The sequence below is a fragment of the Tenrec ecaudatus genome, chromosome 1, assembly GCF_050624435.1.
Source record: "Tenrec ecaudatus isolate mTenEca1 chromosome 1, mTenEca1.hap1, whole genome shotgun sequence".
Taxonomy (NCBI): Eukaryota; Metazoa; Chordata; class Mammalia; order Afrosoricida; family Tenrecidae; genus Tenrec; species Tenrec ecaudatus.
In genome coordinates, this window is record NC_134530.1 from 77,767,821 (window position 1) to 77,784,570 (window position 16,750).

Consider the following 16,750-nt stretch of genomic DNA (forward strand, 5'->3'; position numbering starts at 1 on the left):
TCTGTGATGCTCACCTCCCAACACATTCGCTGAAGACAATATGGGTGCACAAGCAAATGTGGTAAAGAAAGCTGATTGTGCCCACTATCAAAAGATAAAGCATCTGGGGTCTTAAAGGTTTGAAGATAAACAAGCAGCCATCTAGCTCAGAAGCAACCAAGCCCAGATGGAAGAAGGACACAAACCTGTGTGATCATGAGGTGTCAATAGGATCATGTATTAGGCATCAGAAGATCCAGAACAAAAATCATATTGATTTGAATGAGGAGGAGAGTGGAGTGGAGACCCAAAGCCCATCTGTAGAAAATTGGACATCCCCTCACAGAAGGGTCATAAGGAAGAGACAAGCCAGTCTTACCAAAAAAACATACAACTTTCCTCTAGCTCTTTAATGCTTCCTCCCCCTCCTCTATCATGACCCCAATTCTACCTCACAAATTCAGCTACACTAGAGTATGTCACTGGTACAGATAAGAGCTTGCAACACAGGGAAACTGGGGACAGATAAACCCCTCAGGGCTAATGATGAGAGTAGCGATACCTGAAGTGTAGGGGGGAGGTGAGATATATGATAAATAACATTCCCCCCCAGGGGTGATGAACAACAGAAAAGTGGGTGAAGGGAGACAGCATTTGGTAAGACATGAAAAAATATATTATAAATTATCAAGGGTTCATGAGGGAGGGAAGGAGGGGAAGGAGGGGGAAAAAATAAGTAGCTGATACCAAGAGTTCAAGTAGAAAGAAAATGTTTGGAAAATGATGATGGCAAAATACATATAAATGTGCTTGACACAATGGATAGATGTATGGATTGTGTTAAGAGCTATAAGAGGGGGGAAAATAGCTTCCTTCCAAGCACTATTTACACTGCACCCCACAAATTTGCTGTTGTATTTTCATTTCCGTTTAAGCTAAAAATAATTTTATCTTCAAACTTCCTTTTTGATCCCTGTAGTATTTAGAAAATGTTTTGTTAAATCTACAGCTATTTGGAGACTTAGTAGCTTTATTTGTGTCCTTGGTTTCTAGCAAAATTTTATGATTTAATAGCAAACTTCATGAGATTTGTATTCTTTTTTAATTCACACAGGTATATTTATGGTCCAAAATACAGTTTATCTTGATGATTGGTCCCATGAGCTTAAAAAATTTTTATTAGGTTTAGATGAGTAATGATGCTATTCAATTCAATTGGAAATTATTAACTGTCTGCTTATTTGGATCAATAAATTACTTAAAAGAGAGTGTTCAGCTACAATAGGATATTTGTCCATTTGTTCTTTTCTTTTTTTTTTTTTTTTCAGGGGAGAGCGCGAACACAGTCCCCCACTACCACAAATTATGCAGTCGAGTTTCCCACATTTGGGGAAATCGCAGAGGTCAGCACATCGGAGTGCAATTCCATTTGTTCTTATATTTATTTCAGTTTCTATTTCATTTACTCTGCTGCACCGCTGTTGTTAGGCACATATGTTAAGACTTGTTCATTCCTATTGGAGAATTAACACCTTCATTGTTAGACCCCTGATTATCCATGATCATTTTCCTTCCACTAGAGTCTGCTCTGTCTTACTATAGCAATTCCAGCTTTCTTTTGATTAGTGCTAACATGGTATATCTTTCTTCATCCTTCTATTTTTCCACTTTAACTTTGTTTTTATATTTAAAGTGGGTTTCTTATAGACAACAAATAGTTTTTTTTATATCCACTAAGTCAGTCACATTTAATTGGTACATTTAGGCTATGTGCATTCCAAGTGATTAATGACATCGCTGAAATAGTATCTACAATATTAAGTGGCTTTGAAATTTTTGTGGAAAAACTCCATTGGCTTTAATTCAATTTTTCTCCCAACTTTTTGAAGCCTTCTTGTATTTCTAACAGAATGCTCCTCAGCAGTGGAGAATGATAAGACTTTGACTGATTTACTTTAGATATATCATCAGGAAAGACCAATTACAAGCTCGTCTCTCCCCTCTGGTCTCTGTGTCAATTCACATCCTGCATTTCCCACCCTAGGCTTATACTCGAGTCAATTAGGTTTTCTGGTTTCCCAAATAACAAGTAGGTAACTTGGCTTATACTCGGGTTAGCTTATACTCGAGTATATACGGTATATTTACAACTAAACTTCTAATCCCACTTTCAAATAATACTATGAATGAGCATTACAGATATCTGACAGAAGAGTACTCCTAAATTGTTTCTCCCTATCCTTATCACATTGTCATCATTCATTTCATATATTGATTAACAAATTATTTTAAACAACCTACTAGTTATTACACCAACTAAGAATGATAAACAAGATTTCACTTTCATTCCTTTTCAGAGCCTCTTTCCTTATGTATATATGAGTTTCTGAACTATACCACATTCTTCTCTCTAAAAAACTTCTAACATTTCTTAGAAGGTTAGTCTACTGTGATATATTTCCTCAAATTTTGTCTGACAATGAATTTCTCCTTCACTACTGAAGGATAATTTTGCTGGGTACAGAATTCTAGGTTGGTGGGTTTGTCTTTCAACATTTTAATAATTCACTCTACTCCCTTACTTTTGCATGATTGAGATATCCAATGAATTCTTATCATTGTTCATCTAGAAGTAGGTGGAGTTTTTATTTTGAGTTGTCTCCTTTTTAAAAAAAAAGGCACCCATCAAACAGGACATACAATACAGATCTACAAACTGTTTCAAAATAAAACCATGAAGATGTCTTCACATTATGTGTGCATGTACATACATATTGTGGTATAAAATAGCTGGGGGTATGGTCATCAATGGAAGGAATAGGCTGACCTGAAGAGTTCACCTGGGAAAGACAGTCTGGTGGTAGAGCAGGTAAAATGGAGGGCTGGGGAAGGGATAGCCCTGCGTCCTGACTGTTCTCCTCAGGGCAGAAAGCATTTTAGAGTCAAGACAGTTTACAGAGGGAAAAAAAAGTCTTGGGTTAGGAATCAGGAGACTCATGTGTATAGAACTCAGGTTGACACAGGACAGGCAAAGTGCCTGGCAGGCAGAAGGTAGGTGGCCTCCAAATGCAGGTAGATTGGTCCTGGCCCCTGGGGGGTGTTGGGGAAGGTAGGAACCTGCAACCAGCAATGAAGTCCTGGCTGATGGAGGACTTTAGACAATACCACATATTAGGGGCATGGGATCATTTCCGTTTGCTATAGCAGCCAATTCACTGGGTCCTGCAAGTGGAGAAGGCTAGGGATGGAGGCCTCAGCCAGGAACTGCCCAGCCACCTCACAATGTAGAAAGGAAGCGAGAAAAGAAGTCTTTTTACTTCTGGAGCCACCCACTAGTAATTCCAATTCCATAATCGGGGTGGAGACCGGAGGGAGACAGTATGATTCAGTCAAACCATTTACTAAACGATGTTTTATTTCTGACTTCTTGCAAGATTTTCTTTGTCCTTCATTTTCTGCAATTTGAATATGAGATACTTAGGTGTAGATTTTTTGGTATTTATCCTACTTGGTGTTTTCTCTGACCTTGTTATCTGTGATTTGGACTCTCATTAATCTGGGAAGTTTCAGTCATTATCAATTAAAATGCACTTTCTCTTCTTTTCTCTGTCTTCTACTATTCCCAACATGCATGTTACAGCTTTTATAATTATTCCATTAAGTTTTTGATACTTTTTATTTTTAAGTCATTTGTACATTTGATTTTCAGAGTGGAAATTTTCTACTGACATATCTATAAATTCATAATTCTTTCCTTGGCCATGTACAATCTCTTCATGAACCCATCAGAATATTACATTTAATTGTACTGTCTCTTCTACCATTTCTTTTTTACTGTTTCAGAGGTTTCAACTCTCTGCTTACATTATCTATTTGTTCTTTCAGGGTGCCTGTTGTCCCTTGTTCAAATAGAATTCTTAGCATATTAATCAGTTATTTTAAATTCTCTGTAAGGTAATTCCAAAATTTTTACTCTATATGACACTGATTTTGACAGTAAGCTTATTTCTTCACACTGGTTTTTGTTTTTATTTTGCATTTCACCATGCCCTGTAATTCTTATTGAAAGAAGAACATAATGGACCAGGTTTAAAAATCAAAACAGTTTAGAGAGACCACTGGTACGAAGTTTTGTATTTATCTGGTTAGGAGTTAAAAAATGTTCACTCTTTGGTGTAGCTGAGATAGCAAAGGCTGTATTTCCCCCGAATGTCCTTGCTTTTTATTTCCCCTGCTATTTTTGGGTTTCCCTAGAGACGCGTTCTGAAACAGGACCTAAAGCTTACAGTTCTTTTAGCTGTAACCCGTTTATTAATACAGAATCCTACTGACGTGGTAGGAAAACCTGGTGGCATAGCAGACTAAGCACTAGACAGATAACTACAATGTGCACAGTTCAAACCCAATAGTCACTCAGTGGGAGAAGGATGAGGTGCTATACTCCCATTAAGATTTAGTCTCAGAAACCCAAAGTGTAATTCTACTCTGTCCTACAGAGTCACTATAAGTCAATTTGATGATAATGTGGTTAGCAACCCATCAGACTTACCTCAAGATGTAAGAAAAAAGAAAACATTCTACAGTCTTACGATTAGTTATCAATGTCTTAGTGAGCCAGTGTCCCTTAGCTCTGACCTTCACTCATAAGTTTTTTTAGTCTACTTCCCCACTTAGGTGAGAGAAAAAGATTTCGGGGGCCTGGACTTAGGTATTCCCCTTCTCCCAGGTCCGTTAACCTTTAGTAAAACCCAAGTTGGTTAGGCTTTAGTGAAAAGTTTCCTTTGATGGCAGGACTTGTTAAGAACACAGAGCTCTGGGGCTGTTTTTAATGATGACTTTTCCTCCTTCTATTCCTGGAAGAGATTTTCCTGGTCCTCAGTTAGAACCTGGGGGTTCCTAAAGGTTACACCCTTCACCACTGCCACCCTTCTTCCTCCTACTACTACAGTTTTAAGCACTCAAGCCACACACTGAGCTCCTAGCAAAGCTGCACAATTACAGTCCATTCCCGAAAAGCTTTGCTTTTCTAAATCTGCTGGTCCCTCTAGTTTTCCAGGCAGCCCTTTTCCCTGTGACCTCAATTCTCTAATAGATCTAAGAAGAATGACTGATTTTCAGGGTTCAGGTTTTTACTTATTGGACAGAATGACAACTCCCAAGCTCTTTGTATGTCAGATCCGAAACGCATACAAATTCACAGGTTTTTCTCCTCCTCATTGGTTTCATTTGTCAGCTTCCTTGCATACCTGGTCATCTTTAACTGACTAGCAAACAATATTAATTTCTGATGGTGATTATTATTTTATATTTCTATAATCTTCAGCTTTGTCTTGAAAATATTTTGAACTGGAGGTCCTTGTGTCTCATTTTAATGTTTTTAGATGAGGCCACAGGCACAATTCCTTTAGTATTCCTACTCCTGAGAGAGAATCCTTCTGAAAACTCTACCCAGTATCCCAGCAAGTAGCACATTTTCAAAAATGAATAGTGTGAAAGCAAAATTTCCAGTCTGTGTGAACACTAAAAACCATTCTCTCAATTTGCCTGGCTGGTTCTTATTCTTGGTTTCAGCAGTTCCTCACATGCACGCCCCAATCAGTATTCTGCTGAATACTCTAAAGGGGGCCTCCACGTACCTCTGGAGTTCTCCCTGCAGTTTTCTCTTTTCTGTTACACTATCTTATGAACTCTAGCTGCTTGGGCCCTCTGCAACTCTCAAATCTGACTCTTCCGCTCTGGGATTCCACTGGGTTTCCCTTCCTGTAATACATCCTTGAAACGCTCTCAAGTTGAGACAATCATCAGACTTATCTCATGTGTTTTCAAATCTCAGGAATTTAACTACTTTATCACTGCAATTAGAAATCTTACACAGCTGCATGTATTATGGAGCCTGGGGGCACAATGGGTTACACATTGGGCTACTAACTTCAAGGTCAGAAGTTTAACACAATAAGCAACTTCGTGTGATAAAGATGAGGTAATATGCTTCTATGAAGATTTACAGTCTTGGAAACCCTAAATTTTTTTAATTTGCCCTACAAGTTCCCTCTGAGTCACAATCAACTTGATAGCCGTGGGTCTGATTTGGAAGGTGCCCTGATGGTACTATGGTTAGGCATGGGATGCTAATTGCAAGGTTGGTGGTTCAAAACTTACCAGTCCATCCTTGGGACAAAAATGAAGCTGGCTGTTCCCATGAAGATTTACAATCTCAGAGTATGAGTCAGAATTAACTCAAAGGCAATGGGTTTGGGTTTTGATGTGTGTTAGATACTATCATAAGCAATTCAGTAGAAAAAAGAAAGAAACTACACCTATCTTCTAAAATATTAGATACAAATATCTATATGGTGCAGAACGGGGCAAGTGTTTCATTCTGTTGTGCACAGGATCACTGTAGTCAGAATCAACTCAACAGCACTTAACAAAACAACAAATTTTACAAGGAGATGAGAAAGCATACATTTTACTATACAGTATATTAAATTTTTTTATCAAGTAAGGTCAAGTTAAAGAGAGTATTTCTCAAGGAAGATATGAAAGTTGAGGTTACACTGTATTAATATTTTTTTAAGAAAAGACTGAACAACTCGTGTACTGATATAGCACTCTACTCCTTTATAAAGGAGTTCAGGTGTCTTAGTGGTTATGTGTTGGGCTGCTAACTACAAGGTCAGCAGTTCAAAATTACAAGCTACTCTGACGGAGACAGATGGGTCTTTCGACTCCTTTAAGTAGGTTACACTCCTGGAAACACAGGAGAAGTTCTAGCCTATCCTATAGGGTTGCTGTAAGTCAGCATCAACTTAATGACAGTGAGTTTGAGTTTCCTACTCATAATACCGATGGCTAGCTTTAAATTAAAATAATTTAAAAATCACAAACCCCAAAATCCAATGCTTATAAGGTCCTACGTATTCCTGTTATTGAGTTTCATCTCACACTATTTTTCCCTCAGATCTTTTCCTCCAATCCTATTAGCCTCTGAGTTCTTCATGTTTTTTTAATTTAATAAATCTTTTTATTGGGACTCATACAACTCTTATCACAATCCATACATACATCAATTGAGTAAAGCACCCTTATACATTCGTTGGAGTTCTTCATAGGTTATGTCTTTTCCTTACTCTTTACTCACAGCCATTGAATCGATTCCAACTCATAGTGACCTTATATGAAAGAACAGAATTGCCCCTGTGAGTTTCCAAGAATGTAAATCTTTATAGGAGGAGAAAGTCTGGTTTTGAACTGCTGATCCTGTGGTTAGCAGCCCAACACATAACCCACCACACCACCAAGACTCCTTTCTTTTCCTGACTAGCAACCTATTTTCATGCCAGTTTTGCTGCTACCGTTGTGTGTCCTCCACTTACCCCTTCATGTCACCAACTTTTACGGACTTAACTGCTACTTCAAGTTTCAACTTAAAATTTCACATCTTCCAAGAAACCTTCCTTGGCCTAGATTTAGTGCCATTCGTATAACTTTTCTACTTTAATAAGACTCATCGTGCTTATACCTTACTCAATACATGCCTTCACTAATATTTTTGAAATTCTGAGGGCAAAGACCACAACTATTTTAATTTTTACTACCTTAATCCTAGCATATAAGAACGCAATAAATATCAGCTGAACTGGCAGCTTTAAACTCAGGAATCAACATTCTTCAGGATGAACCAATTGGTCTCTGAAAAGGTTTCCTTCCTGACCATCAAAGATAAGAAAGGAAATCATACCTTCCAAGGCTACTATTTCAGTTAGTAAAATTAAAGGAGTACCTCATTTTGAGTTTCACAAATATTTTTTTACCATCCGAAAAACAAATTTAAGTATTTCCTAAAATGAACTTACCAGAATATTTTTCTTATGCCGTTTCTCCTTTATATGTTTATGAGCTCCTTGTATGTTTTCAATGTGAATTAAGCAAAGTTTGCAGAGATACCGACAATTGGTATATTCTGGTGAGCGCTGATGAGACAGGTTAAAAATGAAAAGAATTTTTCAGACAACAAGGAAGTAAATTATTAACTACATAATGTAAATTAATGATTTAATTGTGCTAAGGTAAGATACAGAAATAGGCACCAAAGGAATAAATGTTTAATTAATTAGTACTTACATATACAAAAGAGTACCTCATTGTAGATTACATACAAATTTCAAAAAACATTAAATGTTTTATATATTACCTATTGCAAATCAATCCAGTATATAACTTTCATTATTTTCTAGTCTATTCCAATGTGTCCCCAAAAGTGGATTTTCAAACCCAAGTTTCACTTTTTGATGATAAAACAACAAAATCTATTCTAAAAAAAACCCAAACCAAATGCACTGCTGTCGAGCTGACTGTGGTTCATAGCAACCCTTTAGGACAAAGAACTAGGCCAAAGTATTTCTAAGACTGTAAGTTTTTATGGGAGCACAGTCTCATCTTTCTCCCACAGAGCAATTGGTAGGTTTTATCTGCCAACCTTGAGGTAAGCACCCAGCAATTAACCCAGTGTGCTACCAGGTCTCCTTCACACTTAATAGAGGACTTCAAAAGGAAAAATCACAAATATCCAAGACAAATCCAAAAGGTGAGTCCCCAAGACCCTCTCAACTAATCACAGTATCATAGTAACCAATTAAAGCAACTCTGAAGGGAAAGAAAAGTCTGACACACCAACATTATGGATCTGCCTGTGTTCTCAAAATAATAAAACTTATAATTGAGTGCTTGCTATATGTCATCCACTATGACAGATCCTCCATGTATGATGAAGTTTCCTAAAGTTTGAAGAAAATTTGTATTATCTTCTAATTCCATTTCCACTAACTTTTGGAAGCCACCTCATACAATGTCATTTTAATTTCCCCATTAATCCAAGTGTATCCTAATGGCACAACAGCTAAAATTCTCAACTACTCACCAAAAGGTTGGTAGTTCAAATTTACCAACCACTCCACAAGACAAAAAACCTGGCGATGTGTTCATAGGCATTACAACCTACTATATCCTGTGGGGCAGTTCTACTGTGTCCTATAAAATCACTCAGACAGAATTACCTGTAATCACACCATCATCACAATAATCGAACATGACTCTTATTGTTATATATATGAATACCGAAGCTCAGAGGAGCTTGCAATATTTGTAAGGTTGCAGTTGTTTAGTGGAAGATGATAAATTTAAATAGCTGTAAGTATAACACACAAGCCAGCACTCTACTCCCACCCCAAAAAATGTACAATAAAAAAATTACAAAAACATACTGAACTTTAAAAATATTGTTTCCAATGCCTTATTTCAGCAATACTTAATTTTTATTTCAGATTGATTTTCAGTAGGTTGTGGCATCTGATTAAAAAAATTCTCCCTTAGAGGAGATGGGTCAGGGTGTGATGTAGTACCGATGAAGAACACAGCTTTCCCCCAGATCCTGGATGCTTCCTCCCCCCAACTACCATCATCCGAATTCTACCTTGCAGGACAGGATAGGGCAGAGGTTGTACACTGGTGCATATGGGAGCTGGAGGCACAGGGAATCCAGGGTGGATGACACCTTCAGGACCAGGGATGTGAGGGGCGATGCTGGGAGAGTGGAGGGTGAATGGGTTGGAAACGGGGAACTGATTACAAGGATCCACATGTGACCTCCTCCCTGGGAGATGGACGGCAGAGAAGGGGAGGAAGGGCGACTCCGGATAGGGCAAGATATGACAAAATAACAATGTATAAATTACCAAGGGCACATGAAGGAGGGGGGAGAGGGAAGGGAGGGGGGAAAAAAAAGAGGACCTGATGCAAAGGGCTTAAGTGGAGAGCAAATGCTTTGAGAATGATTGGGGCAGGGAATGTGCGGATGTGCTTTACACAATGGATGTATGTATATGTATGGATTGTGATAAGAGTTGTATGAGCCCCTAATAAAATGTAAAAAAAGAAAAGGAAAAAAAAAGAAAAATGATTAGGGCAAAGAATGTATAGATGTGCTTTATACAATTGATATATGTATGTGTATGGATTGTGATAAGAGTTGTATGAGCCCCTAATAAAATGTTTAATAAAAAAAACAGCAACGCATAGCACAGTGAAAAAAATTTTAAATATAAAATTCCAATAATAAAGGAGAGCTTCTTTCTTCAAAAAGAAAATTCTCCCTTATCTCAGAATACTTATGACTGTAGGATTTTCTTTAAATGGAAACCCAAATTTAACAGTAGTATCTGTTTAAATATAACAACCACTATAAAATGCTTATTAATTTTATAATAACCCTAAAAGGATTCTGTTTCGATGGCAATGGAATATCAGGTATTAAATAATTTGCTGAAGCCTACAATAAACAAATTCATCATTCCAATTCTTTAATGTAAAAATGTGTTCAAATCAGTTCTCATTGGATAATAAACAAAGCCCTCAAGAGAACTCTACCTTTTAGTTTCCAACTACAACTACTCTTTCATGCACCATATATGCAAAACACTTATCTAAGAGTTGAGGTTACAGCCGTAAACAAAATATACAAGTATCACTATCCTCATGAAATATATTCTAGTGTAATGAGACAAATAATCAACAAACAGATAAATAGGAATGAGGGGTGCTGCTTTTTTAAACATAGGGTTGACCCTGGAAGCTTGATTGATAAAGAGAGAAGCTGAGCTCTCTAAACATTTTGCAAAGGGAAAATCACAAGCAAAAGGGAGAATGATTGCTAAGCTCTGAACCAGGGAAGAATGTGTACATTACACAGAGGATCGAGTGTGACTGGAACAGGGTGATGATGAAAACTGTGGCTTTACTGTAAGTTTCTGTGAACCCTCTAGAGCAGTGGGTCTCCACCTTCCTCAGGCCGCGACTCTTTCAGACAGTTCCTCAGGTGGTGCTGACCCCAACCATAAAATCATTTTCGTTGCTACTTCATAACCTAACTTTGCTACTGTTATGAATCGGGCGACCCCTGTGAGAGGGTCATTTAACCCCCAAGGGGGTCGCGACCCACAGGTTGAGAACCACTGCTCTAACACGGGTTTTGATCAAAGAATCACAAAGTTTAATCTGTATTTTAAGGAGTCCCTAGGTGACACAAATGGTTAAGCATTCAATTATTAACTGAAAAGATAATCCAAAAACAATTTGGCTCTCAAAAGATCCCTATCACTGAAAGCTTACTGGCGTGTAGTTCTCTCTGAAACAGGGTCATTATAGTAGGACCTGACTTGATAGCAACTGGTCTATTCTATATTTTAAAAGAAGCACTTAGCTCCTACATTAGTATTTGGATCACTTGGCTTCTGCATTCATAATTGGCATCTTCTACTTCTCAGTAGAACTAGGCAGTTAAGAGCATACTGCAATAATACAGAGGGGAGATGTTGTTGGCTTGGTTCAAAGTGGATGTGTGTGATAAAGCGGTTGGATTCAGGAATAGAAAGCAAATACAAAAGAATGCCTAATGCCAAGAGGAATTATGAGGTCACTAAGAAGTCATGAAATCACTGATTACATGAATAGTTCAACTGGAACTCTTGGCAGAGAAGCACACGACTGGATTTTTTTAATAATAAGATTGGTATGATATTGATTGGGTAGTCAAAAGGCTTGGGATGCTATCTCAAATTATTTTAGATGAATTTTTGTTCACTGAAGTCTATATCAATCTCCTTATTTATAAAATAATAACTGCCCTACTTGAAAAAATTCCATTCCACGGCTAGTCTTTACCTACTGCTTACTACATATAAGCAAGAGTCCTGGTGGCAAAATGGCTAAGCTCTCAGCTGTTAAACAAAAAGTCAGCAATGTGAACCTACCAGCACTCTGTGGGAGAAAAGACCTGGCCATTTGCTTCTGTAAAGATGACAGCCTGGAAATCCCTGTGGGGCAGTCCTACTCTGTCCTATAAGGTTGCTATGATGTGTAAGCAACTCAATGGCACTCAACAACATACCAAGCGTTGTGCCATGGGCTTTATATGGATTATTTTATCTAAATCACACAATAGCCATGTGTAGTAGGTGTTATTTTTATCAACCCCATTTTACTAATAAATAAACAGTGATTTAAAGAGAGTATGTTATGCAATATTATAAAACCATTAAGTGGGAGCCCCAGTAAATTGCACAACCCATATATTTAACAACTAAGCATTCTATCACCAAATACTGATCAGCTGCCATGTAGAAAGCACTGTTTTGGGCACAATCACAAATAAGACACAAATGCTATCATTGTTAACGCATATAATGTCACAAAAGAAACACATACAAAAGTTAAATATGTCCTTTATCATCATTATATTTTATCATTAAAAAATAAACCATCTTTAAAATTTCCAAAGACAAACTAGAATAATTATTTCTGGAATAGAATAATTATTTCAATGTCAATTAATGCTCCCAATATACAAATCTACCCTTCTAAACCTGATCTTTATTCATCAGTTTGGCAATCTACGGTACCCTATGAACATAAGGACCCGATGAAATGAAAAGCCACATGAAAATAATATTGTTTATTAGCTTTTAAAGTTGGTAAAGAAAATGATCATTGAAATGAGAAGTACACACGAATATCTGGAGCGAAGAGGACCCTTTGGGATTTTCTGAGTTTAACAAATAAAATCATAAAAATGAAAGAATACAATTCTTACAATCTAAATAAAGGACAAATGCTCCACTGCTCCCATTAATTTACATCTTGAAGTATTGTTAAGTTTTAATTTATTTAAAAAATCTATACTTATTTTAAGTATACTAGGTTGAAAACATGAGATTTGGAAGGCAGGATTAACAAAGAAAGAAAGGGAATTACAATATGCAGATAATGGCAGAATAAAAGACCAGAACAGCAGATCTCAAAGGGTGGCTTGAGAAAACAAAGAAAAGTATTAAAATGAAGTGTGCAAAGACCTGAAATTAATTACAAAACCAAAAAGGAAGAACATGGTGGGCATTTCTCAAGTTAAAAGAACTGAAGAATATATTCAAGCCTTTACTTGCAATATTAAAGATTATGGGCAAAATACTGAATGACAAAGGAAGCATCAAAAGATGGAAAGAATACACTTTCCCAAAAACTTGGTCAATATTTAACCATTTCAGGAGATAACATATAATTAAGAACGGAAGGTACTGAAGGAAAAAGGGGTGGCTACACTAAAGGCACTGGTGACAACCAGGCTTTGGACACTGATAGAATACCAACTGAGATGTGTCAACAAATGGATGCAGTGCTTAAAGTACTCATTTGTGCTTGCCAAGAAATCTGCAACACAGCTACATGGCCAATCCAACTAAAAGAAATTCATTACGTCTGTTGATTCCAAAAAGTGAATAAAATGTAAAAATTACTAACAATATCATTAAATACCACATGCAAGTGAATTTTAAGATAATTTAAAAACCCTTGTAGTAGTACATCAACAGAGAACTGCTAAGAATTCAAGCCAACTTTAGAAGTAGTTGCGGAATGATGTCAGATGGATCTTAGTTTAAAGCAGAGAATACCCAAAAGATGGTGACTTGTAGTTTTGTAGTTTATTGACGATACGAAAAGTGGGAATTCCAGAACACTAAATATTGCTCATCTGTACACAGAACAAGCAGTTACTTGAGCAGAACAAGTGTGAATTCAAACCAGGAAATGTGTGCACCAAAGGTAGTATATCCTTTGATCATGCTTAATCAATCTGTATGCTTGGCTATATGACGAACACAGCATCCAGACAGAGGGAAAGATTCATTAATAAACTTTGATTTGTCGATGACACAACTTTCTTTGTTGAAAGCAAAAAAGATCTGAAGCACTTACTTATGAAAACTCAAATTGAGTATAACCTTCAGTGAGGTATACCTCAACATACAGAATGCAAAAATCCTCAACTGGACCAATAAAAAAATATCACCACAAACAGAGAAATATGGGAAATTTCAAGGGTTTCATTTTAGTTGAGTCCAAAATCAACACCACATTGAAGCAACAGTCAAAAGAAAGGCCATAGTGCATAGGACAAATTTGCTGTCAAAAACCTCTCTAAAAGTGTTCAAATGCAAAGATGTCACTTTAAGAATTAAGATATGCTTGTCCCCAATCATGGTATTTTCAAGATGGACAGGAAGACGGAAGAATTGATGCCTTAAAATTATGATGTTGGCAAAACCATTAGATAGAACCATGGACTGCCAGAAGAATGAGGATATGTCTTTGAAGAAGTAAACCCAATTGCTCCTTAAAGGAAGGATGGTGGCTCTCCTCCCTCTCTCCGTTTCTCTGCCACCCCGAGTGTGGTGGTGCCCCGACTTCACCATGTCGTCTCAGAAGACTTTCAGGATCAAGAGATTCCTGGCCAAGAAACAGAAGCAGAATCGGCCCATTCCCCAATGGATTCGAATGAAAACCGGTAATAAAATCAGGTACAACTCCAAGAGAAGACATTGGAGAAGAACCAAGCTGGGTCTGTAAGGAGCCCCCTGAAGGGTGGCACGCATGGCTGCATTTTCCCAAGCTCAAATCATGGATTAAGACTTTTGTCCCCATCTGATGACTTGAACTTCTATTGGAAAATAATCTGGTTTATTCCTTGGTTTTTTGCTTCCTAATCAAGTTTAACAATAAATAATGTAAGACTGTTGGTGTGAAAAAAAAAAGGAAGGATGGTGAATCTTCATCTCGGGTACTCTGGACATGTTACTAGGAGGGAACCAAACCCTGAAGGGTCTGTGGAAAAGGACAAGGTGACCGCAGCCGTGAGCGCAAGCATAACGGGGAAGATGGTGCGATGCTGCACTCTGTTGTACTCAGGGTCCTTGTGAGTTGGAACTGACTTGATGGCACCTAGCAACAAAAACATCCCAGTAATTTCTCATCATCACTGACTACATACGTTCAACAAATGTTTTCCATTACTTCCAAGCTCACCCAGCTCATGTATTTCCTACTATCACCAAATATTCACTCCACCCCAACTTTTTTCCCCCTTCTAAGAACTAATTTTCCTGCTTCATATACAGCTTATCTCCTCTCCAATCCTCCACTTACTTTTCTGGAGCACATATTTTCCACATTTCCTTTATGCCTGCAACATAATTTACCTAAACCAACCTTCCCCTGCTTACCTCCTCGTCATTCCTTGAAACTTGGCTCTAATACCACGAAGCAACCCCTGCTGATGCCTCTATGACCCTGGTTTAAGTAAGTCATTCTTTTGTCTATATTGTCATCTTCAAATAATACTGTTATTCAAACAATTTACTATTATTATTTATTTTTAAGTCTCTCCCTAATTAGTGAACTCCTAGAAAATCACTAGCATGTCTTAAAACATGTCAAGCATACCCACACAATTCAATTTTATATTACCAGATAATGGCAAATTAAAGGCACTCGATACTTATCCTGCCAATGCATAGATCCAAGAGTAGTTGTTAATTCCAGGCTTAGAAAAAAGAAAGTAAGAAAAAAGTGAGAATTAAACAAAAGAGCAGATTGCATAAAGAACTTCCTTCTAACTAGGATGGTTTGAAGCTTAAGTAAACAACCCTCACCTCTGTTAGTTCATGGCCTTCTGTTTCTATTTACTCCTGCTATTTCCAAAGGTCACTACTCCGTACAGTTTCTAGGAAGCCGGGTCCGGCCTCGGCATTGTGGGTGTGACCACCACACAGCTGTGAGCTTCTCCTTTCTTATTGATGATGACCTACTTCTTTGTATGTCCAAACTGCCTTATGTTAATAAACTGAGGTGTGATTCTTCAATACCTAGCAGTACTTTTACTCTTGAGGCTAAAAATGTACATTTTTAGGCTAAGAAATTAATACTCAGGAACAAAATATCAATACTTGTTTTCAATATATAATAGATGTTCAGTAAATACAGAAAAGAACAGCAAGGAGAAAAGCAGGAAGTTTTGTTCACTGTGGATTATTTACTAATTCATGTGTCATTCCTTAATGGACTATTAACTTCTAATGGACAGAAACTGTGCCACATTCACCAATATGTCTGGCACAATACTCAGCAATAACAACCACACAAGATCTTTAATGAGTAAATGACTCAGAGATCAGCAAATTCCTTCTTTCTATAAAGGGTCAATTAGTAAACATCTTCTATTTTATGGGCCACATATCGTATCCTTGGCAAATGCTCCACTCAACTCTGCCCTGTAGTGTTAACGCAGCCATGCACACATATGAAAGAGTGTGGCTGAGTTACAACAGAGCACTGGTGAAGAAAACCAAATGGCTACGCCATATTTTGTAAACCCGCAAAATGAATAAAGGAAGTAAGCTCATAAATGTAAGGATTTGCTGAATAAAAGATGAAAGGAGGAAGAAGGGTAAAGAAAGGAAGAGGAACATTACCTTTTACTTACAAATTATAGAAGAAGAAAAATAAAACTAGCTATAGTTGGGAAAGAAAAGTCATAAAATACACATTTTCCTCGAAAAAAACTAAAAACATTAATATATACTTTTTCAAGTCGAAAGATGTGATCTCTTTCTAAGCGTTCTTCGGCTTGTTTCAAGCCTAGCCTCTGTTCAGGTGTCAATGTAGACTCATCTATCACAGTAGCATTTTCTAAATACTCCATCTCTGAGGAATTTTCTTTATTTGATTCGTCGCTCTTCATTTTACCTAGGAAAGAAAGCACTTAGTTATGATCATTGAAAATTTTAAATGGGCATTTTAAAACACTGTTAATGGAAAATCTATACCCATTCAATTTAAGCTTATTCAAAAAAGAACCCACTGCCACGGAGTCAATTACAACTCA

General features: G+C 37.3%; 1 protein-coding gene across 10 annotated transcripts in view; it reads right to left on the bottom strand.

The window, feature by feature from the left end:
* Positions 1-16,750, bottom strand: part of TUT4 (terminal uridylyl transferase 4) — a 150,490-nt gene that overhangs the window by 93,437 nt on the left and 40,303 nt on the right. For all 10 annotated transcript variants that reach the window (XM_075556100.1, XM_075556073.1, XM_075556090.1 and 7 more), the window contains 2 exons: positions 16,448-16,611; positions 7,836-7,952 (listed from right to left, as the gene is read on the bottom strand). In XM_075556100.1, the coding sequence (XP_075412215.1) occupies positions 7,836-7,952; positions 16,448-16,611 (281 nt within the window). The remainder of the gene's footprint in view (positions 1-7,835; positions 7,953-16,447; positions 16,612-16,750) is intronic.